General features: G+C 42.7%; 3 protein-coding genes across 3 annotated transcripts; all 3 read left to right on the forward strand.

Annotated features, from left to right (window-relative positions):
* Window positions 1–1,207: 1,207 nt before the first annotated feature.
* Window positions 1,208–10,700, forward strand: LOC139554552 (elongin-A-like). Its single transcript, XM_071367439.1, has 12 exons — window positions 1,208–1,725; window positions 2,993–3,049; window positions 3,543–3,658; window positions 3,777–4,318; window positions 4,639–4,973; window positions 5,206–5,317; window positions 5,558–5,713; window positions 6,243–6,340; window positions 6,609–6,789; window positions 6,933–7,062; window positions 8,063–8,208; window positions 8,388–10,700. The coding sequence occupies exons 1-12, from the start codon at window positions 1,465–1,467 to the stop codon at window positions 8,447–8,449; spliced, it is 2,196 nt and encodes a 731-aa protein (XP_071223540.1). The 5' UTR covers window positions 1,208–1,464; the 3' UTR covers window positions 8,450–10,700.
* A 574-nt stretch (window positions 10,701–11,274) lies between these two features.
* Window positions 11,275–14,507, forward strand: LOC139554553 (PITH domain-containing protein 1). The gene is made up of 6 exons (XM_071367440.1): window positions 11,275–11,640; window positions 12,150–12,193; window positions 12,311–12,388; window positions 12,855–12,959; window positions 13,173–13,281; window positions 13,474–14,507. Exons 1-6 carry the CDS (start codon window positions 11,449–11,451, stop codon window positions 13,573–13,575), a joined length of 630 nt encoding a protein of 209 aa, XP_071223541.1. The 5' UTR covers window positions 11,275–11,448; the 3' UTR covers window positions 13,576–14,507.
* Window positions 14,508–14,683: 176 nt separating this feature from the next.
* Window positions 14,684–26,396, forward strand: LOC139554554 (acyl-protein thioesterase 2-like). Its single transcript, XM_071367441.1, has 10 exons — window positions 14,684–14,793; window positions 17,081–17,173; window positions 19,696–19,727; window positions 20,354–20,419; window positions 20,603–20,650; window positions 21,485–21,555; window positions 23,216–23,289; window positions 23,481–23,582; window positions 23,833–24,009; window positions 24,346–26,396. Exons 2-10 carry the CDS (start codon window positions 17,096–17,098, stop codon window positions 24,394–24,396), a joined length of 699 nt encoding a protein of 232 aa, XP_071223542.1. The 5' UTR covers window positions 14,684–14,793; window positions 17,081–17,095; the 3' UTR covers window positions 24,397–26,396.
* The last annotated feature ends 1,317 nt before the right edge of the window (window positions 26,397–27,713 follow it).

Here is a 27,713-nt window from a genome sequence, read left to right on the forward strand (position 1 = left end):
CAATCCCATAGAAAAGGTGTGAGCAGAACTGAAAAAGCATGTGCGAGCAAGGAGGCCTACAAACCTGATTCAGTTACACCAGCTGTCAGGAGGAATGGGCCAAAATTCACCCAACTTATTGTGGGAAGCTTGTGGAAGGCTACCCGAAACATTTGACCCAAGTTAAACAATTTAAAAGCAATGCTACCAAATACTAATTGAGTGCATGTAAACTTCTGACCCACTGGGAATGTGATGAAAGAAATAAAAGCTGAAAGAAATCATTCTCTCTACTATTATTCTGACATTTCACATTCTTAAAATAAAGTGGTGATCCTAACTGACCTAAGACAATACATTTTTACTAGGATTAAATGTCAGGAATTGTGAAAAACTGCATTTAAATGTATTTGGCTAAGGTGTATATAAACTTCCGACTTCAACTGTATATTTCCACACTATGAGGTTGGAATAATACTGTTTAATTGTGAATTATGATAATGCCCTTTTAGTTTGAGCTATTTGAAAAGACTGCCTGAATGTTCAGCCTGTTTTGGTGGGATGGCGTTTTGGCCTACCTGGTGACATCACCATGCTGTAAATTAGTTAATCAGATCAAATTTTATTGGTCACATACACATGGTTAGCAGATGTTAATGCGAGTGTAGCGAAATGCTTGTGCTTCTAGTTCCGACCGTGCAGTAATATCTAACAAGTAATCTATTTCACAACAATTACCTTATACACACAAGTGTAAAGGAATGAATAAGAATATGTACATATAAATATATGGATGAGTGATGGCCATGCTGCATAGGCAAGATGCAGTAGATGGTATAGAGTACAGTATATACATATGAGATAGGTAATGTAGGGTATGTAAACCTTATATAAAGTGGCATTGTTTAAAGTGACACATTTATTACATCCAAATTTTTATTATTAAAGTGGCTAGAGTTGAGTCAGTATGTTGGCAGCAGCCACTCAATGTTAGTGATGGCTGTTTAACAGTCTTATGGCCTTGAGAAAGAAGCTGTTTTTCAGTCTCTCGGGCCCAGCTTTGATGCACCTGTACTGACCTCGCCTTCTTGATGAACAGGCAGTGGCTCGGGTGGTTGTTGTCCTTGATGATCTTTTTGGCCTTCCTGTGACATCGGGTGGTGTAGGTGTCCTGGAGAGCATGTCGTTTGCCACCGGTGATGCGTTGTGCAGACCGCACCACCCTCTGGAGAGCCTTACGGTTGTGGGCGGAACAGTTGCCGTACCAGGCGGTGATACAGCCCGATATGATGCTCTCAATTGTGCATCTGTAAAAGTTTGTGAGTGTTTTCGGTGACAAGCCAAATTTCTTCAGCCTCCAGAGGTTCACCACGCTGTCTGTGTGGGTGGACCATTTCAATTTGTCCGTGATGTGTACGCCGAGGAATTTAAAGCTTTCCACCTTCTCCTCGAATAATTGTTTGGCCGAAATTATTTGATATTGAGATGAAAACGGCTGCATTGGATCTTTCATCCTCAAAGAGGTGTCTGGTTAATTCTTTGTCAGCTGTTTTATTACGTAGTTCCGCTAATCTCCAAGTCAACTGTAGGCTGAGTGAAGCTGTGGATAGGATCGCACTGACCCTATTCTGCTGTAATGAAGCAGCTTCCGGGCACAGGGCACCAGCAGTAAACATGGCGGAGGAGCTGTTGGAAGCGGTGGAGAGACTACAGTCTCGGCTCTGCGAGAACTTAGAGCCTCGCAAGGTAATAATCGAAAGGCCCAGAATGAAATGACAAGGTTGTAGTGGATGACTTGCGCCCACTAAAATGTTTTCAAATATTGTCGCGTGGGGGGTAGTTCCGCTAATGTAGGTAGTTACTGCTTTTTCTAAGATCACGTCACGATATGTAGCTTAGCCAACTAACTGGGTTTCTTAACCATAGTTCATGTTAAGTTTAACCTAGTCCTCCAGCTACCTGCCAAGTCCGCAGAACTGTACTTTATGTCATGGAGCTATTGTAGCTAACGGACATTGCCACTGCTAATAAAGTGCTAATAATGTAGCCAGCTAGCTAGTGTTAAAGAAACAACCGCAAAAAGCGAAAGCGAAGCGAGGGCATGGCTAAAAGGGATCCAGCTTTTGTCAAATTAACGTCAGATTTGATTTTTCGTAGCAGGTTATGAGAATTTACGCAGCAGGTTAGAATTAACGTAGTAGGTTAGGCGGATTGTGTTGTCTAGAAAAGGGGTTTAGGGTGAGTTTAAATGTAAAACATTTTAACTTTTGACATTAATTTGACAAAAACTGGATTATTTCTAGACATGACCCCACAGCGATTGTATAAACCCCACAATCGAGCAACAGCAGCACGGGCCTAGTTATTAGATTGTTGCACTTCACTCAATGGATCAGTCCAAGTTTAAGGGCAACAACAATACATTTGGTCGTAGTGCCTTACTGTGATATCGGCTGTGTCTCATTGAACAAAGCAATCCCTGCACACACTGCCATGTCGTGGTGGGTTTTTGTCAGCTGATCAACTTTAGTAAACACAACCACCTCTCCGTATATGTGTAGTTAGCCTACCCCCACAACCCCCTTCAAATAGGCCACGACAAAATCTTGATGACTCCATGACTGTGCAATTTAGGCAAAATTGGACTACACCAACATGAATCAAGCCAAGTCTGAAAGTACTACACAGTTTGACAGCCTACAAAGTCAAACTACCAGTAGGCCTACACTTGTACACATACAGCGCACACTTTTACACAGTAGACCCATGTCATCAATACTGCGATTATATAAATATTGTTATGTGTCTTTATATTTCCATTCATTCAATGATCAACAACCTTGAATTAACCTGACCTTTAACAAACTATATCCTTCCCTTGGGCATACCTGAATTGTGTGCACTTTGCTAATGTGCAGACTGTTTGGCTCTTCTCAGAATCAGGCTAGCTAGGTCGATCAGTACAGAGGATGTAGTGAGCAATCTGTACATCTTCTGTATTTCCGCTATCTAGCTCCAGAAGACCCTCAAAAGGCTGGGGGAGCTGCCTATGACTGTGGATATCCTTGTGGTAAGAGTTTGGAAACAATGTATGCTCATGTCACGATTATTCTTTCGTTAGTGCAAAAGTGAAAGTATCTCTTTCTTTAGTCTCCAAGACTGCACACATTGATTGCATTGCACCATTGTTCTTCACTCACCGCAGTGTTATTTAGAAGAGGATTCCAAGTACAGGCTCTGGTTTTGCAGCAGGATGATGTGACCCGCTGTAGCCAGCTGCTCTACAGGAGTTGGTTGTGCTGTTCAATATTGTCACGCAACCTTCAGAGCATGCTCACTTCCTTTTTATGATGGGCAATAATGCTAATATGGTCTGTTTTATGTGCACTACTAAGTGTACTGGCCTGCTCACTTAACCATTAGAGTGCCTGAATCTATACAAACCACCCACGTTGCTCTCCAAACATGACCCACACGACACATGTCAAAAACATAATGTACTGATAATGAGGACACCCGACTACTATCTATGGCATGCTTATATTTTGTTCTCGCCGGTGCAGGAAACTGGAGTAGGAAAAACTGTGAATTCGTTCCGGAAACATGATCTTGCTGGAGATCTTGCGAAGAGCCTTGTGGCCAAGTGGAAGAAACTGGTTCCCACCCCGTCTGCTGAAAGGTACGTTATTACTGAGCGATTGAGGGACTTCTTCTGATTCGTCTTCTTCGTCTTTTTCTCAGCGTATCGTCATCTGAAATCTACTGAAGTGTAGCTTTGTTTTTGTTCTTCCTCACAGACCCGGCAACGCCAAGGATGTACGGACACATGCGCACCCTCACAGCTCTGAGGGAAGGGACGTAAGCCACAAACGTGTCCGGGAATTATCCCCGGAGGAGCCTCCTCATGTAGAGGAGGAGGATGAAGAGGAGGAGATAATGATAGAGGAGGAGCAAAGAGGCTACCGCTCCAACTACTCCCCCTCCCCCCCTCAGCACCACTACAGCCCCCCACAGCTCGGCCACGGTGGCCAGCGAGGGGGATACCAGTCTGAGGGCTACGAGAGCCCCATGGAGGAAGAGCCAGAGCCCGCGCCCAGCCTCCCTCACAAAGAGGTCCGACACACCAAACCACACAAAGAGCCTGGCAGGGAGCATCACGGTTCCCACGGCGATCGGGACGAGGAGAGGCGGCGACGTCATGCCCAGGCGAGCGATGGTGGCGGCGAAGGGAAGAAGTGCAGCGTGGAGAGGGAACCGCAGCACATTGGCAAGGCCTCCAAGCACAGTCGGCACTCCACCCCGCACGAGAGCAAGAAGGACAAGAGAGGTGGAAGTGATGGTGAGTGTGCTGCCGACTGAGTTGGCTGAGAATTTCGCTGTGACTTCTGTGTCATTATGACATTTACAGAGAGGCTGGTTCTCAAATGACAGCCTATTCCATAGATGCCTCTTTCAAGCTTTGAGTCAGTGTTGGGCTGCTGGCTTGTTAATAGATGGTTTTCCAGTCATGTATTATTTATTTAACCATGTTGGATAATGAGAACCATTTTCCCATTAACCTGATCCCTAAAGATGTGGGTTGTCTCTCACCCACTTCTCTCTTTTTTAAAAACTACATCCCATTAACATCATTCCCTCTTTGTTCTCCTTAATCTCTAGGGAGGTCACGTGAGCCTAGGGACTCCCCTGTATTAGTCCAAGTGACTGAGGAGCAGGCGGAAGAGGCATTTGATACCCCCTCCATGTCGTTTGAATCCTTCCTCACATATGACGCCCCTACGCCCACTAAGAAGAAGAAGAAGCCCGGCAACAGCAGCAGTCGGCCCTCCTCCCACCACCACACACCTCCTCGACCGCCTGTCCAGCCCTCGCCTGTTGCTCCTTCCTCCTCCAAGGAGTCCAAGCCCAGCAAGGCCAACGGGAGCCGCAGCAAGAGGGCTGATCCAGCCCAGACCCCGACAGCAACGACTCCGGTGCCTGAGAAACGCCGGAAGGTAAGAACAGACCTACATTGAACTCTTCTTCTCACAAGATGCGTATGTTCAATTGGAGAATGTTGTATTTGCTGTCATATTTTTGGGGTGCTGGACAGTAAGTCCTTACAATCCACCTAACTGTATGTTTTTATTAACCAGTTGCCCTGACCCTGATCTCATTATGAGAGTCCTTGTTCTCAGGTTCTTGACTGAACTCTTTCTCTTTAATGAACTCTTTCTTTTACCTCAGGTGGTCGAGGTTGTGTCCACGCTTCCTGATATCTCTCTGCCGGCCATCCAGCCTTACTACAGACCTCTGCCTTCCATTGATCTCACACCATTGTCCCCTCAGCGGCGTAAAGGTACTTATTCTTTTTTAATGTTGGTTCATTCACACTGTGTGGGTACGTTCTAATGTCCATACTAGTGTACAACTGAGAATGCATTGGTTCATTCTATGTAGTATGGAAGTACAGTTTGTGTGTTGGACTTGTCTGGACTTTAGGGACATTTGTACGTTTGCGTTTATTCTCTAGGCCCAATACATTTAGTTCTGATTGTCAGCAATTTCTCAAGTTTAACTTTTGGCTTCTTTCCTGCAGGTCCTGTGTCAAATGACGCCGAGGAGGACACCGGCTTCACTGGGAGACGCTTTAACTCTAAAATGACGGTCTACTCGGGTTCAAAGACGTCCTACCTGCCCAAGATGATGAGTCTGTACGAGCAGTGCATCAGGGTGCTTCAAAACAACATTGACTGTGAGTGTTGTCTCCTAGCGACACTGTGAATGCCATGTAATGGCGTCGTTACCATAATGCTTAGGTTTTATTTCAGTTTCTGTTACCACATTTGGTTAATTTAGTCAAGTGTACATTTTTTGTTCATGTAGTATACCTAACATCTCTCAAAAGAGAGAAGGCAAAGGCATGGATCACTTAACACATTTTATAATGGGCTGTTGTTCAAACACCACCAACTTAATTGTCTTGTGGATTCTTGTGGCTGCTTGTCCACTTCGATCCACTTTCACACAGTCTTAAAATGATTTAAACCAAAACTAAGAGCAACACGTGACTTCCTCTTTAACATTACACCCACATTGAACACTGACTGTTAGTGTGCCTTACTCCTTTAAGACTTATATTTGTCTAGGTCCATGAAATGTATTCCAACCACAGCGCTGTCCATGCTATATCCACACTATCATTCTTTATCTGCGAGATACTTAACACCCTGCTGATTGTGTGAGTCTCTGTATAACGAGATGCTTACTGTATGTTTTTCCAGCAATTGATGAGGTGGGAGGTGTGCCATTTGAGATTCTGGAACCAGTACTAGAGCGATGCACCCCAGAACAGCTTTACCGCATTGAGCAGTGCAATCAGGTAACACACACACACACACAATCAAAGTAGCGTCCTACACATGAACGCACAAACCGTCACCCAGTACGAGATGGTCAGTGAGCATGTAGTACACAAGCTGTCATACTCCGCCAAGCCATACTGTATACCAGGAACACCCTAGGTGAAGTGTACAAACAAAACTTGACTCCTAACTGTTATGCTTTGAACAATGAATGGTGTTTACTCGCCCTACTAAATTGTAGGATATATTTCATGTAAAAACTCGATAATTTTACCCCCCCCTCAGTGTTTTATGGAGGACTCTGATGAGCTTTGGCATCGCCACTGCCAGCGGGACTTCAAGCGTGAGACGCCCCAGGAGTACGAGTCGTGGCGGGAGATGTACCTGCGGAAGCACGACGAGCGGGAGGAGCACCTTCGCAAACTCACCCAGAACATCAGTTCGGCCCATGCCAACAAGCCCAAAGGTTCTTTCTCTAAATCCCATCTATGAGCTGAATTCTACTATACAGTAGTTATTACTAGGAGTTATTGTTATCATCAATGAAAGTGTACAGAGGATGTTGATTTTGAGTGAGCATGTGTTTTATGTGTGTAATTTACCTGGCAGGTCGACAGGTTAAAATGGCATTTGTGAACTCCGTCGCCAAACCTCCGCGTGATGTCCGCCGGCGACAGGAGAAGTTTGGCACCACAAGCACCTCCACTGCCATCTCCACTGCAGCTGCAGCTCCGATCAAGTATGTGGACACTAGTGTGCATATCACTATCACACACTGCATAGTAGTGATTTTATTAGTGATTAAACATTTTTTAACTTACATTTCCATATACAAAGACATGATTGGCTGAATGGTGACTTTATTTGCTAACACGTAATTCAGACTCTCAAACTTATTCTCAAAGGTCCACTAAATCATATTTGAATCTACAAATTGACTGCAACAATTCACATAGAATCATAACAATGTCATCATGGGGAATTCTAAAGGTTAACCAAGTTCACGCAGAGGGGTTACGATTCCTAACGTACATTGAATTAAAATGCGAAACTCGCCCTGACGTGTTCTGGACGTTCCGACCTTGCAGGATGACACATAGCTTCAGGGATGCCAGAGTAGCCAGAGGACCGTATGTTAAACAGAAAGGGCAAGAGAGAGAAGCCACAGATTTTCCGGTGTTCAATCTGACAACCGGGTGAGGATACAGGCTAGAAGAGCACATACAAACAGTCTGGAATTTCTTTCATGTCCCCACCACCATCAAACACTTTATATTAGCACTTACATTTTCATATACACAGAAATGCTTGGCTGATTGCTCATTTAAGATGATATGCACTACATCATATTTGTATCAAATTTGACCCAAATATGTTTTGTTTGAGGAATGAACAGTCATAAGATATTAAAAAGGTTCAACACAATGGAGAATGATATGGCAGAGACATTCTGATGTGTTCTGGACGTTCCGACCTTGCAGGATGACATTGTGGAAGCTAGATGGGAAAATAAAACGAGACAGTTGTTCAATCTGAGGATTTAGCAGCTAGGCTACATGAGTAAAAAAGAGCGCATAGAAACTTTCTTGAAATGTTCCTCGCATTGCTTACTGGTTTTCCGAGTATTCAGAGATGGCGCATATAATGGCCCCCCAGATTTGAAAAACACTATTAAAACTATACTGTTTTTTTATTTTTCTGTACACTGATTGGAATTACCTTCCTGTTTTTTTTTTTAGAATAAGGCCAGCCTTGTCGTATAGCTCTCACTCGGCTGAGCCCAGCCACTCCTCCTCTCACGACAGTCCCCCTGAGACCTCTCACTCCTCAGGCCCCAGCGGTGGGGGTGGCCCCAGCGCCAGAGACAACAAACCACAGGTCAAAAGTCAGTATCGTGTGTGTGTGTGTGTAAGAAAATAGGTTCAGATATTTCTATTAGACCCAACATGCATGTAAAACAAAAGTACTTTCCTGATTTAAAACGTGTTGACTTTAATCTCTGAGAGGACATGTCTGCGTGGTTAACTTTTCTGTTTTAAAATGTCACGTCTGTTTGTCTTGCAGAAATCGCCCCCATGATGGCCAAAACTATCAAAGCTTTCAAGAACAGATTCTCCCGCCGATAGAGCTAGAGAGAGATGAATGTATGACGTGATTGAGAGGAGAGGAAGAGATTGTAGGAGCTAAGATCTTTTTAATTCAATGAATTATGGGTAATCTACAAATGCCCACCAGACATGTGCACACACATACAGTCGTGGCCAAAGTTTTGAGAATGACACAAATATACATTTTCACAAGTTTGCTGCTTCAGTGTCTTTAGATATTTTTGTCAGATGTTACTATGGAATACTGAAGTATAATTACAATCATTTCATAAGTGTCAAAGGCTTTTATTGACAATTACATGAAGTTGATGCAATGAGTCAATATTTGCAGTGTTGACCCTTCTTTTTCAAGACCTCTGCAATCCGCCCTGGCATGCTGTCAATTAACTTCTGGGACACATCCTGACTGATGGCAGCCCATTCTTGCATAATCAATGCTTGGAGTTTGTCAGAATTTGTGGGGTTTTGTTTGTCCACCCGCCTCTTGAGGATTGACCACAAGTTCTCAATGGGATTAAGGTCTGGGGAGTTTCCTGGCCATGGACCCAAAATATTGATGTTTTGTTCCCCGAGCCACTTAGTTATCACTTTTGCCTTATGGCAAGGTGCGCCATCATGCTGGAAAAGCATGCATTGTTCGTCACCAAACTGTTCCTTGATGGTTGGGAGAAGTTGCTCTTGGAGGATGTGTTGGTACCATTCTTTATTCATGGCTGTGTTCTTAGGCAAAATTGTGAGTGAGCCCACTCCCTTGGCTGAGAAGCAACCCCACACATGAATGGTCTCAGGATGTTTTACTGTTGGCATGACACAGGACTGATGGTAGCGCTCACCTTGTGAGCGCTCCGGACAAGCTTTTTTCCGGATGCCCCAAACAATCAGAAAGGGGATTCATCAGAGAAAATGACTTTACCCCAGTCCTCAGCAGTCCAATCCCTGTACCTTTTGCAGAATATCAGTCTGTCCCTCATGTTTTTCCTGGAGAGAAGTGGCTTCTTTGCTGCCTTTCTTGACACCGGGCCATCCTCCAAAAGTCTTCGCCTCACTGTGCGTGCAGATGCACTCACACCTGCCTGCTGCCATTCCTGAGCAAGCTCCGTACTGGTGGTGCCCCGATCCTGCAGCTGAATCAGCTGACGGTCCTGGCACTTGCTGGACTTTCTTGGGCGCCCTGAAGCCTTCTTCACAACAATTGAAGTTCTTGATGATCCGATAAATGGTTGATTTAGGTGCAATCTTACTGGCAGCAATATCCTTGCCTGTGAAGCTCTTTTTGTGCAAAGCAATGATGACGGCACGTGTTTCCTTGCAGGTAACCATGGTTGACAGAGGAAGAACAATGATTCCAAGAACCACCCTCCTTTTGAAGCTTCCAGTCTGTTATTCGAACTCAATCAGCATGACAGTGATCTCCAGCCTTGTCCTCGTCAACACTCACACCTATGTTAACGATGTCAGCTGGTCCTTTTGTGGCAGGGCTGAAATGCAGTGAAAATGTTTTTTGGGGATTCAGTTCATTTGCATGGCAAAGAGGGACTTTGCTATTCATTGCAATTCATCTGATCACTCGTCATAACATTCTGGAGTATATGCAAATTGCCGTCATACAAACTGAGGCAGCAGACTTTGTGAAAATGTATATTTGTGTCATTCTCAAAACTTTTGGCCACGACTGTACATACACACAAACACAGATTTTCTCCATTTATTTTAGCGTTTCTTAAATACACACACAATGATGTCCTCCATTTTTAAATGTTCCCAGATAGACCCTGGCAAACAAACACACAGACAAAATATTTCAAATGCGAAACTAGTCATTTGTTACAAATTCATACACTACAGAGGAGCTTTGACACAGACAGAACTATGCTTTATTATGGTACGCATAAGTTAAGACATCAAATGACAGTGCTGTTACAGGCAGCATGTTTTAAATACATTTGAATAGACCCATTTTATTCCAGTGCATCCACACCTTGTTTTCTTACTGTGTTCAGTGTTGAACCACATGTGCATCCCTACTTTTATCTGGTTCACTGTGATGAGTGAGGAATGAAGTGAGTGCGGAAAGAGGAAAACACAAAAAGGGAGAGAGAGGAAGTGATAGGACCCTGCAGCTTCACTCTTATGTATTTATTTTCATCTCTGGGACCCCTGGCTCCCCCTGAACCTGGATCCAAATGGACGTGGATGAAATAGTAATTTTAATAGATTTTAATAAATGTTATATGGACATTTTCAATAAAATTGACGTTTTGCCCTCAAATATGTATTCATGGTCTATTGTGTCTTGTGTTGATGTTGGAATATAAGAGAAAAACACTGCTTAAATCTAGCAATGGAACCTGTCCACAGTGCACTGAATAAGTTGCTGTATGTAGTAGGGTACATTCTGTATTCCCAGCACTATTGAGAACATAGAGAATATGTAATTGTTAAACTTAATATTGGAATATTGTATCACTGACTGTAATAATGACTACTGAAAGAAACATGCGATGGATGTTGGGTGCAAAACAAATGAGAGCAGCTTTCTACTAGACACTGATCTAATATCAGTTATGAGTTTTACAGGTTTGTGTGCTTTGTTAATGGCATAAACCCTGTCAATTTCTACAATCTTAAAATATGATTTTTAAACATAACCTTAACCACACTGCTAACCTTATGCCTAATCTTAAATATCAAAAAGCACGTTTTTGTAGCCAATTTTGACTGTGGAATCTGATTTTGTGATTGTGAAAGCTAATAAACAAATAGCTAGTGGAAACCCTGTGCTTGTTCATTGGTGTTGGCCAGGCCAATCAGAGAGCACGTTGATGTTCTGCATCTGTACGTCCATCTTGATTGGCTATTAACGTACATGTGATTTTGAAAGGTTTCCTCTCCAGAATGTTGTGGAAAAGTGAAACCAGCCAGGTCCGTCTGAAACAAACAACTTAGCTAGTTAGACAGCCCGTATCATCACCAGCTAGGACGTACATTTCTCTAAAGTGCGATATTTAGTATCTGTGATGTCTGGTCACGGCCATGGTGGGCACAGCCACGGCTGCTGTGAAGACGAGCACGAGCCAGCGGAACGGGGCCTGGAGTATGCACTGTATCAGCGCATTGACATCGAGAAACTGCAGTGTCTCAACGAAACAAGAGAAGGCGATGGGAAACTCGTGTTTAAACCATGGGATCAACGGACTGACAGGGAGAAGGTAATGTTGTCGACGCCTTGCGTGTATAGTACATCTCAATGTAACCATTTTTGAGGGTGTAGAAGCCATGAATTATCATCTGAAATTATGAAACTCAGCTGTGACAGCTGCCATTTTGGCTCGTCGGTAAAACAAACGTTGCAAAAATGTGTCGCGTAATTGGCAAGGGAAATTGGTATGCAGCGATACTGCAGTTGTCAGTCAAGGCCAGACTGGATGATATAATGCGCCCTTCCAGAAGTCAATGATACACATTTACTTGTAATATTAAAAACCCATGTTGACTTGCTTTGTACATTGAACGAAATATGCAACTTACACAAGTGGTGGAACATTTTGGTGTCAGTGAAAATTTCTTTAGAGCTGATCGGGACCTCTTCCATTAGTGAAAGCCAACTTCTCATAACCGTTCTAATGTGATGAAGGCCCACTGTTAACTTTCTCATAACTGTTATGTGATAAACTTTTTCTCTCATTAATTCTCTGGAAACGGGCTCTAACCTCTGTAGTTTGTTGAGAGTGATGCTGATGAAGAGCTCCTGTTCAACATCCCGTAAGAACCCCGCCCCTCAACCCTCTTTTCATCCTTTCTTATCCTGTAATATTAACTTCAAACTTGTTTCATCATATTGTGTTTTATGCATTCTGTCACAAATCATATTTTTCTCAGGTTCACTGGAAGTGTCAAGCTGAAAGGGATAATCATCGCCGGTGAAGATGATGAATCGCATCCTGCTGAAATGAGACTGTGAGTACTGTTTCTGTCTTTCAGAAACACCTCGGGTCCTGACTGTGAGATTGCATTGAGCCAGTGTAGCATGTATAAACTCGCTCTGAGATTTGATATGATGCTTATTACTCACGACTCAACCAGGGGAGTATTCATTTATTGCAAAACGGGTCACAACAGAAAATGTTTTGCAACGAGTTTCCATTGTACCAATTCAGGTCGTTTTGTTCTGTCTGCTTTTGTTTGCTTTCGTTTGGTTCATAGTGAATACACCCCCGGCTCTGGGAAAACTGAAAGAGCAAGTAACTAACGTATTGCTCTGTCAGTGACATTTGACTCACTCTTCACACAGTGAGACAAGACAGCTAGTGACAATTAGCTAGCTTCCGCTACATTGGCATGGAACTACATTTATTTATTGTCAGCATGTGTGGTTTTGATAACTAACTGTTTGTCACTTTGTATTGTTGCATTGTCCGTGTAGGTACAAGAACATACCCCAAATGTCCTTTGATGACACAGGCAGAGAACCTGAACAAGCCTTCCGTCTCAATAGAGATCCACTGGCTCAGCTGGAATACCCAACTAAGTAAGAGCAATAGAAGCGTGCACATACACTAAAAATACTATTGTTTTCCCAGAAAAAATGGGGTTTGGTGACTGCTCACCCATGGACTATTTCCGAGACAAGATAACAAAGCATGTGTAAAAAAAAAAAAAAAAAATCAGTTTACTGTGACTAGGTACACACCCAACCTAAAACCCACTAAACAAATTAACCCTAAATGATCATTCTTTCCAGGATTGCCCGTTTCTCCAACGTTAATCACTTGACCATTCACATATCACGGAACTTTGGGACAGAGTCCACACGGGTCTACTACATTGGGCTGAGAGGGGAGTACTCCCAGGTGAGAACAAATTAGACCCACCTCCAGTAAATTCTCAGGCGCTGAATTTTTGTTTTGTTTATCGTTCTATTGATTTGCAGAATTTTGTTTCGCTTGTGTATCAGGCTTTACTTTGACTGTTCCATGTTGTCCATTTGTTAAATGGCAAAACCCCTCACCTCTGTCTCATCTGTTTTGCTTTCTTCCTCCCAGGCTCACAGACATGAAGTGACTATCTGCAACTACGAGGCGTCCGCTAACCCTGCAGACCATAAAGTCGACAGCATCATCCCACAAACAAATTTCATCTCCTGAGAGAAAGGAGGGGTGGGAAAGTTGCATTGACAGATATGGGTCAAAAGGAAGTGGTGATGGATACTTAGGCCTGGTGGGTGAACTTTGTTATTGGAGGTCAGGTATGAGTAACACTGAATATCAGTGTCTAATCTGGATTTGCTCAGTCGTTGCACTTATTGTACCACAAAGAGTGGAGGCTGAAAGAAGTGAGTCAATTTTCATTTGGGTAATGAATACATTTAACGCCACTCACTGGTAACGCTGTGATAAAGCGTCAAAAGCTTCAGTGCTTTTATCTAAAATATATCTGGAGACTGTGCCACCTACTGGTTTGTTGTAATATGACAACTTGTCTCAGCAAAACTGGAATGACTCCAATGTCACCTGCAGTGGGTGATCACTCACATTCTTTCTCATCCAAGCTCTGAATGGCTTAGTAATAATGTGAACTTTTTGACACAATCAAAGTAGATCAGCATAAGGTTTTCATTTGAATAGATTAGATTTAGGGCAGCAGCGTAGCCTAGTGGTTAGAGCGTTGGACTAGAAACCCGAAAGGTTGCAAGTTCAAATCCCCGAGCTGACAAAGTACGAATCTGTTCTGCCCCTGAACAAGGCAGGCCGTCATTGAAAATAAGAATTTGTTCTTAACTGACTTACCTAGTTAAATAAAGGTAAAATGTTTTTGTTTTTTTTACCCATATACCCAAGTGACTTGCACACTGCTTCCTTTGACACTCACCAAACACGAAAGCTATTTAACTCGTGATTTCATTGCATTATTAATGAGGTGTCATTGCTGCCAGTTGCTGAATGTGATTGCTTTGTGCAACGAGTTGGGAATTTAAGGAAAATGCTGTATGCCTAGTCTAAGGAATAGAAAATGCCCTCTGCTGTTGTGTGTGTGATGTAATTATTTGAAGAATAAAGATATGTTATACATAAGAGAATACTAGTATTTTTTTAAACATTTTATTGTGAGTATAGAATCGTATTGAAATGTAGATTTTGGAGTGATAAAAGGCTACAGTATTGTTATTTGTATTGAAAAGATGCTCTTTGGATTTGGTATAATATATTTGTTTAGTGAAAATTGCACTATCAATGGATCAATTGATGGCGTGGTGTGCAGTGCAAGCAGGAGAAAGGGTGTGGACATCATGACGTCACTAAAAATAATCCCTGCCCTTCTACACCAGTAGCGGAAGTTCCGTTGAGATTCTGGGACAGCAAGTGGTGAGTGTATGAATTTGTATTAGCGGGCCGCGGTTTTACAATACTCCTTTACCCCATCCGAACCGAACCCATATGGGCCTTTTGGTTACCGCTTTGGTTGAAGGGCATGGGGAAGTGATGTATTCAAATACCTGGTCGAATTTAGCCCACATGTCAATCGAACCAAACCCGAAAGAGACCGGAGGGCAGTGTACTACAGATTGCTGCTGTGTGGTTAGCCTGCTGGTCATTGAGCATTTGAGGATGTGTAGCCAGCTAAACAGGATTAAGCTGACTGCTTGGATGTAGATGACTAGCTTATCAACGTTTTGAAACAATCTAGCTAGCGGCTTTGCACTTAACCTCTCCTGAATTTCCCCGCCGGGTTGCACAACGCAACGGCTGTGTTAGCTCGCAGCGAGCTAAGATGCATCTCTAAGCCCCCATTGTTTCTTCATACCCACCCCCTTCCTTTAGCTAGCTACAGTAGCTAATTAACAACATATCCGTACCCTCGATCTTTAGTTGTCAATGTATTGCCACATATGTCTGTCAAATAATTTACCTAAAGTAGCTAATATATAAAAAGATAATTGACGTGTTGCAAGTAGCCACACCAGCTAATGCGTTAGCTAGCATGCGTAACTTGGTTTACTAATAAAATCAGGGGTGTAAATCATTAATCCAAACAGTGTAGTTTTGCAATTTAAACGATATTTTCTATTGGAAAATTCCAGGTATGCCCCTCCCCGATTCGTTACGTTTTTAAGAAACATTTTGCAGCGGAATTAATACAACCCAGTGTTGCTGGTGCTAGCTGTCTATACTGACTGCCGCATATGACTCGATGCTTGCCTGGTGGCTAGAATTTACGCACCGGATAAACATTACAGGGTTTTTATTCCGAGTAACAATTGCGCTTGACTACTGAGAAAATGGAGCCGTTATCTGCTGTAAATGCAAGTAAATAAAGGGCCAAGGCGGCACAATTTTTACGCCAACCACTGAACCAGTCAAAGTTTGGTTTCTCAGTTTAATGCAAGTCAGATGCGAACTCGTGATGTTGTAGCGGTGCATGGACGGCATTGTTTGTATCATCCATAGAAGGCTTGCTGAGGGAGCTGACCGTGAAATCGGTGCATTTCCTTCCATCCATGCTTAGCTATTTAACAACTGCTGACAGGGGATCATGGACAATCAATGCAGGACAAGCAGCGATTTCTCCTTTATCTTTAAAGGGACTGAGGATGTTTGCCTTGCAAATACAATTACAGGCAGGCTAACGTTAAGTGACGGCACAAAGTCAAAGATTATACAGGCATGCAGGAACAAAGCCTCCACTTTGTCATTGATGCTAGTATCCAATTCACCAGCGAGGGTATGTGCTATCCGGGATACTTGGGACGTCCCTTTACATAGCCCAAGCCTAACCCTTACCATAACCAATTCAAATGTTAACTTCAATGGGGGTAGGGATGTCTAAAGGATCCCGGGTTGCAAGGACAGAGTGCTGTAGGCCTACCTGCATGGGGGAATCATATAGCTTGGTTGTTTTGGAGTGGGCCAAAATTAACTAAACAAATATTAGCTATTCATCACCTCTTGAAGGTACAACCTTTTTTAAAGGTAGGCACTAAGCCTATTAAAGTGTACAATAGCTGACAGTGACAAGGAAATGAGGCAAAGGCATAATGAGCATGCGTGTCATTGCAGTGCAGAAAGTTATTGTGATGCGTGACGCACGGTCCTGGTCTTTCTCCCTATTGAGCCTGTCATTCTCATTCCCCTGATTTGGCTCTTTCTCTGTCTCCCTTTGCTTTCACTAACTACAGGTCATTAGGTGGGTGGAATTGTAACTAACTCAGTGTTTAATCTCACTGAAGGTTTATACATTAACCTCACTTTTCCTTTTCATTTCTCTTATCATTGTGTTTTCTCTTTTGCTTGCCTCAATCTTTTTTCATATGTCGCGCTCAACCTGACGCTATGAGGGTATTAAATGTTGACTTTGAAAACAATATTCTCTAGCTAGCCGATATCCGTTTTCAGTGTATAGGCAGTGGCGCTGATACTAGCTTATTTGCATTTTGGTTAATAACAGATTTGCAGTTAGGAGTGCATTTAGTTAATGAGTTTCAGTACTTCCTGACTGAGGAGATTACTCTCAGTACTCAGCCTCTCATTGGTTCATAGCAGCCATAAACTGCAGCATGTTCAGGTCTTTAGTCATCATGTCTGTCCCTATGATGAATAGCAGCATTGATAACCAGCCACATCATTGATATGCCCTTCCCCCTCCTCTCTCTAGCACTCCTTACAGTGTATGTGTGGCAACAACATGTCTGTGCCGCTGCTCGCCGAGGCTGTGACGGTGTCTGGGACAGAGAAGGAGACCGCTGCGGTGAGAGAGCACACCAACACCATAGTGTAACTTAGGGCATCCATCAGCAAATTTGGCCGCTTATTGCTAAGCTTGCCATGCTGAAGCTAGTTTGTTGTTCAGAGATTCTGTGTACTAGGGCCGGAAGGATACCAGTATCACAATAGTCCTATAAAAATCTGCTGTATATAAAATATTGTCTGCTTTGAATTGGAAAATAAATGTGACTCTGAATGACATCGTAATGATGTTTGTTTGAAACATTAGGGCATTTTCCTTAAGAAGTTAGATCCGCTTTGTGTTTTATTTACTTGCCACGATACTAACCAGTATCGCGGTACTGTTATGGGCCCGGCCGACTGTGAACCCACTGGGCAAAAACTGGTTGAATCAAAGTTGTTTCAATGTCAAAAAAATTATCTGTGCGTTGACGTTGAATCAACGTGGAAGACTGATTGGATTTGCAAAAATGTAGTAGTTAATTTTTTTCACTCAACCTTTTACCTATGTCCAATGAAAGGCTGGTAATGGCTCACATCAACACCATTATCCCAGAAACCCTAGACCCACTCCAATTTGCATACCGCCCAAACAGATCCACAGATGATACAATCTCTATTGCACTCCACACTGCCCTTTCCCACCTGGACAAAAGGAACACCTATGAGAGAATGCTATTCATTGACTACAGCTCAGCGTACAACAGTATAGTACCCTCAAAGCTCATCACTAAGCTAAGGAACCTGGGACTAAACACCTCCCTTTGCAACTGTATCCTGGACTTCCTGACGGGCCGCCCCCAGGTGGTGAGGGTAGGTAGCAACACATCTGCCACGCTGATCCTCAACACTGGAGCTCCCCAGGGGTGCGTGCTCATTCCCCTCCTGTACTCCCTGTTCACCCACGACTGCATGGCCAGGCACGACTCCAACACAAAGTTTGCAGACGACTCAACAGTGGTAGGTCTGATCACCGCCAACGATGAGACAGCCTATAGGGAGGAGGTTAGAGACCTGGCCGGGTGGTGCCAGAATAACAACCTATCCCTCAACGTAACCAAGACTTAGGAGCACCGAGCACGCCCCCATTCTCATCGACGGGGCTGTAGTGGAGCAGGTTGAGAGCTTCAAGTTCCTTGGTGTCCACATCAACAACAAACTAGAATGGTCCAAACACACCAAGACAGTCGTGAAGAGGGCACGACAAAGCCTATTCCCCCTCAGGAAACTAAAAGGATTTGGCATGGGTCCTGAGATCCTCAAAAGGTTCTACAGCTGCAACATCGAGAGCATCCTGACCGGTTGCATCACTGCCTGGTACGGCAATTGCTCGGCCTCCGACCGCAAGGCACTTCAGAGGGTAGTGCGTACGGCCCAGTACATCACTGGGGCAAAGTTGCCTGCCATCCAGGACCTCTACACCAGGCGGTGTCAGAGGAAGGCCCTAAATATTGTCAAAGACCCCAGCCACCCCAGTCATAGACTGTTCTCTCTACTACCGCATGGCAGCGGTAGTAGAGAGGCTTCCCAACAGTTTTTACCCCCAAGCCATAAGACTCCTGAACAGGTAACCAAATGGTTACCTGGACTATTTGCATTGTGTGCCACCCCCCACCCCCCTTTTACGATGCTGCTACTCTCTGTTTATCATATATGCATAGTCACTTTAAATATACATTCATGTACATACTACCTCAATTAGCCCGACCAACCAGTGCTCCTGCACATTGGCTAACCGGGCTATCTGCATTGTGTCCCACCACCCACCAACCCCTCTTTTTACGCTACTGCTACTCTCTGTTCATCATATATGCATAGTCACTTTAGCCATATCTACATGTACATACTACCTCAATAAGCCTGACTAACCGTTGTCTGTATATAGCCCTGCTACTGTTATTTTCAAATGTCTTTTTACTGTTGTTTTATTTTTTTTACTTACCTACACACACCCACACACACGCACTATTGGTTAGAGTCTGTAAGTAAGCATTTCACTGTAAGGTGAATACCTGTTGTATTCGGCGCACGTGACAAATACACTTTGATTTGATGTCCTGACATTTTTGTTGATTTCACATTGAATTCACATTAGTTGACAACTCCACCAAATGTAAATAAAAAAACGTTGAACTGTGCTATGTTAATATATTGTCGCTTAAAGGGATAACAAACCAATTACACCAAAGTTGTGGGTCTGCAAGCACTTGTTAGGTCAAAACCAACTGAATTAATTTGTGAAGGTGCGTATTAGATTTTTACGTAGTGTACAAAAAAATCTATATGGCTCACCAAATTCAGATGTTCTCTTATGATGCCTCTGATAAATGCTATTCTTTAGAGTTGACAAGCAGTAATATAAGCTGAGTCGTCTTGGCAACAGCAGGAATTTGCCCTTTTGTTTTTGCTGTTTGGCATAATTCACGTGAGCCTGGTGTTCAAATGCAAATACAGTGCAGTAGCCAGTAAACTGGCATGCTCTTTAATGTTCCTAATGCACCATTACCCAATGTAAAACTGTCAATCTCCCCATCTCTACCACAGGTGATCTTCCTTCATGGTTTGGGTGACTCAGGGTGAGTTTCCTGTCTTAAGCCTGTCTCAGGCTTCCCAGCATTTCACACACACTTTTTGTCGTTGAGGCAAATCGAAGTTCAGTAGCAGATGTCGACGCTCCTTCGTCGGGGATTTGACAACAGTTCTACTCCTAGTAGGATTGGGAACCATGGACAGGATTCTTCAATGAAGTGTTTGTCATTTAACAAAGAACTTTTAGTTTTCATGCAAATGTTCTCACTAGAGAAATACTGCAACGAACATCTTAGATGCAAAATGGCGTGACTAAGACCTGCCTGGCAAAAGCGTCAAAATGAATGACAGATTTCCTGATTTATTTTCGATTAATTCAGACTATTTTGAGGAAGTGTATATCAACACTTCTATGGTCATTGATGTATACTGCCTATGTTGCTACAGCGTCTCAAGGGGGACAAACAGTAAAATAAAATAAAATAAAATTGCTTTTCAAGCGAAGGTCTTTTAAGGGAGTATGCGAGGCACAGACGTTTGCATCGCCTAGCCGAGTTCTGCTCAGAGCAAACCCAACCTAGTACGCTGCGCCTTTTATTCTCTGTATAAATCTAACAGCCTAATCTGTATAGAGTACCACTTTCTCTCTCTGAATTGCTCTTCCTCTTCTCAGGCATGGCTGGGCAGACACCATGACGACTATCCGACTGCCACATGTAAAGTATATCTGCCCCCACGCGTAAGTCTTTATTATCTTTCATATTTTCTGACATGTTTATTTCTCTTCTTGAGTGCCTCAGTTTCTGGAGTGTTGCAGTCAGAGTCGAATCTTGTCTTTGGTAGTCTCTTATCTTTCTATACAACCATTTAGTCCTTTAACCTAGTATAGCACGTGTCCATTGATTCATTTGTTTCTCCACAGGCCCAGAATCCCTGTCACTCTTAATATGAAGATGACCATGCCTTCATGGTGAGTCATGTTTGCACTGATCTAAAACATTTGCCATTGGCCAATAGCTTGATTGTAAACTACACTTCAGTGGAAAAGAGATTTCCTTTTGGTAAGAGATTTTGTGAACATGGAATTCCTTCAAAGACACGCACACTACCAGGATACCAGGGGCACATAAGATGTACAGTGAGCTCCAAAAGTATTGGGACATTGACCCATTTTGTTGTTGTTTTGGCTCTGTACTCTAGCACTTTAGATTTGAAATGATACAATGACTATGAGATTAAAGCTGACAGTGCACCTTAATTTGAGGGTATTTTCATCCATATCGGGTGAAACGTTTAGAAATTACAGCACTTTTTGTACATAGTCCCCCCGTTTTAGGGGACCCAAGGTATTGGGACAAATTCACTTGTGTATTAAAGTAGTCAAGTTTTGTATTTGGTCCCATATTCCTAGCAAGCAATGATTACATCAAGATTGTGACTCTACAAATTTGTTGGATGCATTTGCTGTTTGTTTTGGTGGTTTCAGATTATTTTGTGCCCAATAGAAATTAATGTTAAATTATGTATTGTCATTTTCGAGTAACTTTTATTGTAAATAGGATTAAAATAAGGTTTTAACACTTCTACATTAATGTGGATGCTACCATGATTACGGATGGTCCTGAATAAGTTGTGAATAATGATGAGTATGATATTTATGCGCCTAACTTTAACTCATTTCAAATCCGAAGTGCTGGAGTACAAAGCCAAAACGACAACAAATGTCACTGTTCCAATACTTTTGGAGCTCACTGTATGAGATGAGTATTACATCGTCTGAACATGGATCTGTGTGTTTCTGTAGGTTTGACCTGATGGGTCTCAGCCCAGATTCTCCAGAGGACGAGGCTGGCATCAAGAGGGCAGCGGAGAACAGTAAGTCATTCAGTTTAACACAACTATTATGCATGTTATAAAGACTGTGTTCAGACCCCTTGAATTTTTCCACGTTTTGTTACAGCCTTTATTTTAAAATGGATTAACTAATTTCCCCCCCTCTTCATTCTACATACAATACCCCATACTGACAAAACAGATATATAGAAATATTTGACAATGTATAATAAAAATAATAAAAAAATAAGCTTAAAGTTGTCTTGGGTATGACGCTACAAGCTCGGCGCACCAGTATTTGGGGAGTTTCTCCCATTCTTCTCAGCAGATCCTCTCAAGCTCTGTTAGGTTGGATGGGGAGTGTCGCTACACAGCTATTTTCAAGTCTTTCCAGAGATGTTGAATCGGGTTCAAGCCTGGGCCCTGACTGGGCCAATCAAGCACATTCAGAGACTTAAGCCACTCCTGCATTGTCTTGGCTGTGTGCTTAGGGTCGTTATCCTGTTTTGAAGGTGAATCTTCACCCCAGTCTGAGGTCCTGAGTGCTCTGGAACAGGTTTTCATCAAGGATCTCCCTTTACTTTACTCTGTTTATCTGTGCCTCGATACTGACAGGTCTCCCTGCCGCTGAAAAACATCCCCACAGCATGATGCTGCCACCACCATGCTTCACCGTAGGGATGGTATTGGCCAGGTGATGAGCAGTGCCTGGTTTCCTTCAGATGTGACGCTTGGCATTCCCGGCCAAATAGTTCAATCTTGGTTTCATCAGAGCAGAGAATCTTGTTTCTCATGGTCTGAGAATCCTTTAGGTGCCTTTTGGCAAACTCCAAGTGGGCTGTCATGTGCCTTTTACTGAGAAGTTGCTTCCGTCTGGCCACTCTACCATAAAGGCCTGATTGGTGGAGTGCTGCAGAGATGGTTGTCCTTCTAGAGCTCTGTCAGTGACCATCGGGTGCTTGGTCACCTCCCTGACCAAGGCTCTTCTCCCTTGATTGCTCAGTTTGGCCAGGCGGCCAGCTCTAGGAAGATTCTTGGTGGTTCCAAACTTTTTCCATTTAAGAATGATGGAGGCCACTGTGTTCTTGGGGACCTTCAGTGCTGCAGCCATTTTTTGGTACCCTTCCCTAGATCTGCGCCTCGACACAATCCGGTCTCGGAGCTCTACGGACATTTCCTTCGCCCTCATGGCCTGGTTTTTGCACTGACATGCACTGTCAACTGTGGGACCTTTATATAGAAAGGTGTGTGCCTTTCCAAACCATGTCCAATCAATTTAATTTACCACAAGCAGACTCCAATCTGCTTGATGTAGAAACATCTCAAGGATGATCAATGGAAACAGAATGCACCTGAGCTTAATTTCAAGTCTCATAGGGTCTGAATACTTATGTAAATAAGGAATTTATTTTTTTACATTTTTATAAATTTGCAAACATAAAAAATAAACTGTTTTCGCTTTGTCATTATGTGGTATTGTGTGTAGATTGAGAGTTAATTTAATCAATTTTAGAATTAGGCTGTTTCGTAACAATGTGGAGAAAGGGTCTGAATACTTTTCGAATGCACTGTGTAGCACTGTAGATGCACATAGATATCATACCAAGATCTATTAACATAACCATGTTAGCTAAAACAGTGTCCATCGTAACTACACACCGGGTATATGTTCAGCTTCTGTTTTCACTCTACTTCTCCACAGTCAAAGCCATAATCGACCATGAGGTAAAGAATGGAATACCCGCCAATCGTGTGATGCTTGGAGGGTTCTCTCAGGTGAGGTTACTCAATGTCAATCGCTCTGAAGGTGTTGGGCAAAAAATACCTATTTTTCCAGTTCCTGATTGTCAGTGATTTTTCAACATTGCTGTTGAAACTGTGTAAACTATGTGAACCATGAACAGCATCTCCATAGGTCTAAACACATTCTACCTTTTTCTTTCCCTCTATTTTCCACTGTCTCCCAGGGTGGGGCTCTGTCCTTGTATACCGCCCTCACCTGTCAGCAGCAATTGGCGGGTGTGGTTGCCCTCAGTTGCTGGCTGCCGCTTCACAAGAGTTTCCCACAGGTACATTTGCACAGCTTACTTGTTTCTCTACAATTTCCGGTACTCAGTCCCCTGAACATTCCACAGAGCTGTTTCTTGTATTACTGGGCTGGATTCCGAACTGGAGAACGTTCTTCTCTCCATTGCTCTTGATGATTTTGCTGTATATATATATGAATGAACTGAGTAGGTTATTTGACGTAAGAACCTGGTCTTGGTCATCACTTTTTGCTTTTAATAATTGAATGTAATGGTCTGTTGTGCCCATGAGGCGGCGAGCACCAGCGGGAATAGGGACATGCCCATACTGCAGTGTCATGGGGAGATGGACCCCATGATCCCAGTGCAGTTTGGGGCCATGACGGCCGAGAAGCTCAAGATCATCGTCAACCCTCAGAAAATCACCTTCCGGACCTACCCGGGACTCATGCACAGCTCCTGTCCTCAGGTAGAAGGGGATTTTGGTTGCAACATGCATGAGTAGCAATGTTGTTCTGCGTGTGCTAATGGTTTTCTATGAGTATCAATGTTGTTCTGCGTGTGCTAATGGTTTTCTATGAGTATCAATGTTGTTCTGCGTGTGCTAATGGTTTTCTATGAGTATCAATGTTGTTCTGCGTGTGCTAATGGTTTTCTATGAGTATCAATGTTGTTCTGCGTGTGCTAATGGTTTTCTATGAGTATCAATGTTGTTCTGCGTGTGCTAATGGTTTTCTATGAGTATCAGCGTGGAGGTATTCATGATGTTCGGTTTCTTATACGCTTCTTTATTTTGATCTTGCAGGAGATGGCAGCAGTGAAGGAATTCATTGAGAAGCAGTTGCCCCGAATCTGACCTCACCTCAACCCCACTGTGACTGTTAGACGCTGACCTCTCACCTCTGACCTGCCATTCTCTCACAGGAAACAGCCATGAGCACCGCCCCCTCCACACACACACACACACAAACAAACAGTAACACTTACTTTCACATAACATCATAATCATAATACATGCCTCATTCCATAAAATTCCAACGCACATCATACAGGACACACCTTTTATAAATGCACAGTTTTGAACACACTGAGGTGTGCAAACAAGTCTTCGCTTTGAGGGAGAATCACTGATAAACACAGTACATTCCCCTGGGATTCTTTTATCTTACCCAACCCACCATTATCCCCTCTTTCTTTCTCTGAACCTCCACTCCGGTTTCCCTCCATTGCTGTGTGTGTCAGTTAGTGAAGCAGTAAGTGAGCAGGGGGGCTCCTCCTGTTCCTAGATGCCACCCAGTGTCAGAGCCTGACCCAGGCTGAGGAGATGGCAGGTTCAGCAGCCTGTGGTTCTGGTCCTCAGGCTTTGAGGGTCTGGTGCCGTCTGGAGTGACTCTGGTGCTGTGTATGCTGTTCCCAACGGGTTCACGGCGCTGGTGGGGTTGTGGTCACGCCACAGCTACCCATGGGTGCCCCGTCACTCCTGGGTGCCCGTACTTGTGCTGATTCAATTATCTGACGTTATAAAAACCCCAATTGAAATAAAGGAAACCAGTGGATCATTACTTTTGCCACAATGTTCTGTTCTTTACCACAATTTAGGGTTATTGATGATGTGGATAATGTGTACATTTATGTGATTTATTTTGTTTGCCAAAAATGGGCCATGATAAAACTAAATGTATAAAATCAAACATTTCCATTGCCTGAATCCAAAATGATTGTGGCAGGATTGAATGAAATGTATTGACAAAGATTAAAATGATTAATTTCATACACCTTAAAGGGCTTAGGGCTTTAAAAAAAAAATCATATAAATTGTTTTAGCTACTTGTATTTGTCTATTGCACTAAAGAGATGGTCAGCAAAGATAAAAAAAATAGATTGATAATGTATTACTCCAGATGGTACCAGAACCAGACCAGAACATAAAATGTAGTTCACACAACTTGACTCGTTTGACTGCAGCTCTTCCTAGCCGTTCCCTCTCAGCATCTAGCATTTGACCAGTGAGACATGTTCCATTCCATCCATGTCCAGCACAAATACGTTTCCGCTCTCTCACTGACCCAGGGTCATTTTTACTGTCAAGCAAAACTATTCACTCATTTGACAACTTACCTTCACCCACTAATACAGTGTGAAAGGTCAGAGTTAACTTTAACCAGGTCTTGTAATTTGACTCTTAAAATTGGTATGCACTGGGAAGGCTGAGAAAAAAAGCTGTTCCTTTATTAATGATTAAAATGGTGATTAAAAAAAAGCATTAGCCTTGAACAACTTGCGGAGCTTGGGCGTAGGACTTTAACTCTGAGTCATTGTGCTAAAATCAGGTGTTCTGTATTTTCCTTTTGTCAATGTTTTCTCTTTATGATGACCTATTCTGTAATACTGAAACCTAATTTAAAATGGTAGACATTGGAGAATAAAACGACTGTATTAATTGTTCCGCTATTTAATGAATGTCTCTTACTCCTTATTTGTCTTATTACATCTTTCCCCATGTCATCTTCCTTGACCCAGCACGTTCACTTTTCACTTGTATTAGTGGACTACATTTTGTATGCTTTTCTCTCTTCCATCCCTTTTTGCCTTCTAGTCCCATCCTATCACCTAATTCCCCGTGGGACAAGGTTGAATAAAGTGTCTCATGTCTGTTCTCTTGTTGTACTTTGTCATTGTTAGAATTTTTACAGTTGTGGCTCATTTAGATTTTTCATTTTGTCTCAATGTGTTTTGTCATCTCATCATTGTGTCTGTTATCTGATTGGCTAAAATATGTTGAGCGACTGTTGGTCCCTCAGGTTATTTTATTTTCTAAGACACCTGTATGTGGAATAAATGATGCAAATAACAGTGCATTTGAACAGTTTTTGTTTTTGTCGAACATGATTACAGTATTAATGTGTCTGGTCTGAACTGTACGTCACATTGTTCAAGACAAAGTGTGCAATTCATTGTTGCAGACCATAGAGAATGATAGAGGCCTCTAGTGGCCGAAAGGCCGTTTTAGAATGGGCAGAGCCATTGGGGGCTTCCATCATGCTTCTGCCCCTCTTAAAGTAATCAAAGTAGTCACCTGGGTGGGGATTCCTATGAGTTGTAACCTCAATGGCGCTGCCCATGCTGTCACAGATGTTAAATTAGGACAGATATAAAGATGAGTCCTCTATCTCTATGGTGCAGACACTGGAATATGTATGAATTTGGGTGGTTAAACCTCTACAGGATTGGTGCCCCCCCCCCTGTGGGACGGTTGAGCTAACGTAGGCTAATGTGATTAGCATGAGGTTGTAAGTAACAAGAACATTTCCCAGGACAAAGACATATCTGATATGGGCAGAAAGCTTAAATTCTGCACCCTTCCAATTTACAGTAGCTATTAGTGAAAGAATACTATGCTATTGTTTGAGGAGAGTGCACAGTTATGAACTTGAAAATGTATCAATAAACCAATTAGGCACATTTGGGCAGACTTGATACAACATTTTGAACAGAAATGCAAAAGTTTATTGGATCAGTCGAAAACTTTGCACATACACTGCTGCCATCTAGTGGACAAAATCGAAATCGAACATAACCTGGAATAATACATTGCATTTCAAAGATTAAAAAAAATGTAAATAAAAAATATTATCTTGTATTATCTTTTACCAGATCTAATGTGTTGTATTCTCCTACATTAATTTCACATTTCCACAAACGTCAAAGTGTTTCCTTTCAAATGGTATCAATAATATGCATATCCTTGCTTCAGGTCCTGAGCTACAGGCAGTTAGATTTGGGTATGTCATTTTAGGCGAAAATGAGTTGTGTTTGAAAGTCTGTCACTGAAGTGTAGCCTGATGACATGCATGAATAGATCTAATACTATAACACCGTCATCAAGGTAAACATGATGTTTATTGAGACATTTTGCAAAATAACAGTTTCTCCTTCGCCTTCTCTCTAATGTAAACCTTTTTATTTGCCTTTGAGTTGTGTTTCAGAAAGTTTTTTAAAAGTATAGCTGTCCTCAAGAGGAGTGAGATGATTTCAGAAACTCTGGTAATGGCATCTGTCTGCAGCACTGCATTGTCGATAATTGTTTAATAATTCAACACATTTCACAAGCCTATTTTGGTAAAAAAATGCACTTATAGTTAATTAACCAAATCTGTCAAAATATCATGTGTA

The sequence above is a fragment of the Salvelinus alpinus genome, chromosome 26 (assembly GCF_045679555.1).
Source record: "Salvelinus alpinus chromosome 26, SLU_Salpinus.1, whole genome shotgun sequence".
Classification (NCBI taxonomy): domain Eukaryota; kingdom Metazoa; phylum Chordata; class Actinopteri; order Salmoniformes; family Salmonidae; genus Salvelinus; species Salvelinus alpinus.

Excerpts from the sequence above, each read along its gene's own strand:
- LOC139554553 (XM_071367440.1), top strand. The coding sequence starts at position 11,449 with ATGTCTGGTCACGGCCATGGTGGGCACAGCCACGGCTGCTGTGAAGAC. Across the intron at positions 11,641-12,149 it reads AACGGACTGACAGGGAGAAG|TTTGTTGAGAGTGATGCTGA; the intron begins GTAATGTTGTCG and ends TAACCTCTGTAG. Across the intron at positions 13,282-13,473 it reads TGAGAGGGGAGTACTCCCAG|GCTCACAGACATGAAGTGAC; the intron begins GTGAGAACAAAT and ends TCTTCCTCCCAG.
- LOC139554554 (XM_071367441.1), top strand. The coding sequence starts at position 17,096 with ATGTGTGGCAACAACATGTCTGTGCCGCTGCTCGCCGAGGCTGTGACG. Across the intron at positions 19,728-20,353 it reads CATGGTTTGGGTGACTCAGG|GCATGGCTGGGCAGACACCA; the intron begins GTGAGTTTCCTG and ends TCCTCTTCTCAG. Across the intron at positions 20,420-20,602 it reads AAGTATATCTGCCCCCACGC|GCCCAGAATCCCTGTCACTC; the intron begins GTAAGTCTTTAT and ends GTTTCTCCACAG.
- LOC139554552 (XM_071367439.1), top strand. The coding sequence starts at position 1,465 with ATGAAAACGGCTGCATTGGATCTTTCATCCTCAAAGAGGTGTCTGGTT. Across the intron at positions 7,063-8,062 it reads GCAGCTGCAGCTCCGATCAA|AATAAGGCCAGCCTTGTCGT; the intron begins GTATGTGGACAC and ends TTTTTTTTTTAG. Across the intron at positions 8,209-8,387 it reads CAACAAACCACAGGTCAAAA|AAATCGCCCCCATGATGGCC; the intron begins GTCAGTATCGTG and ends TTTGTCTTGCAG.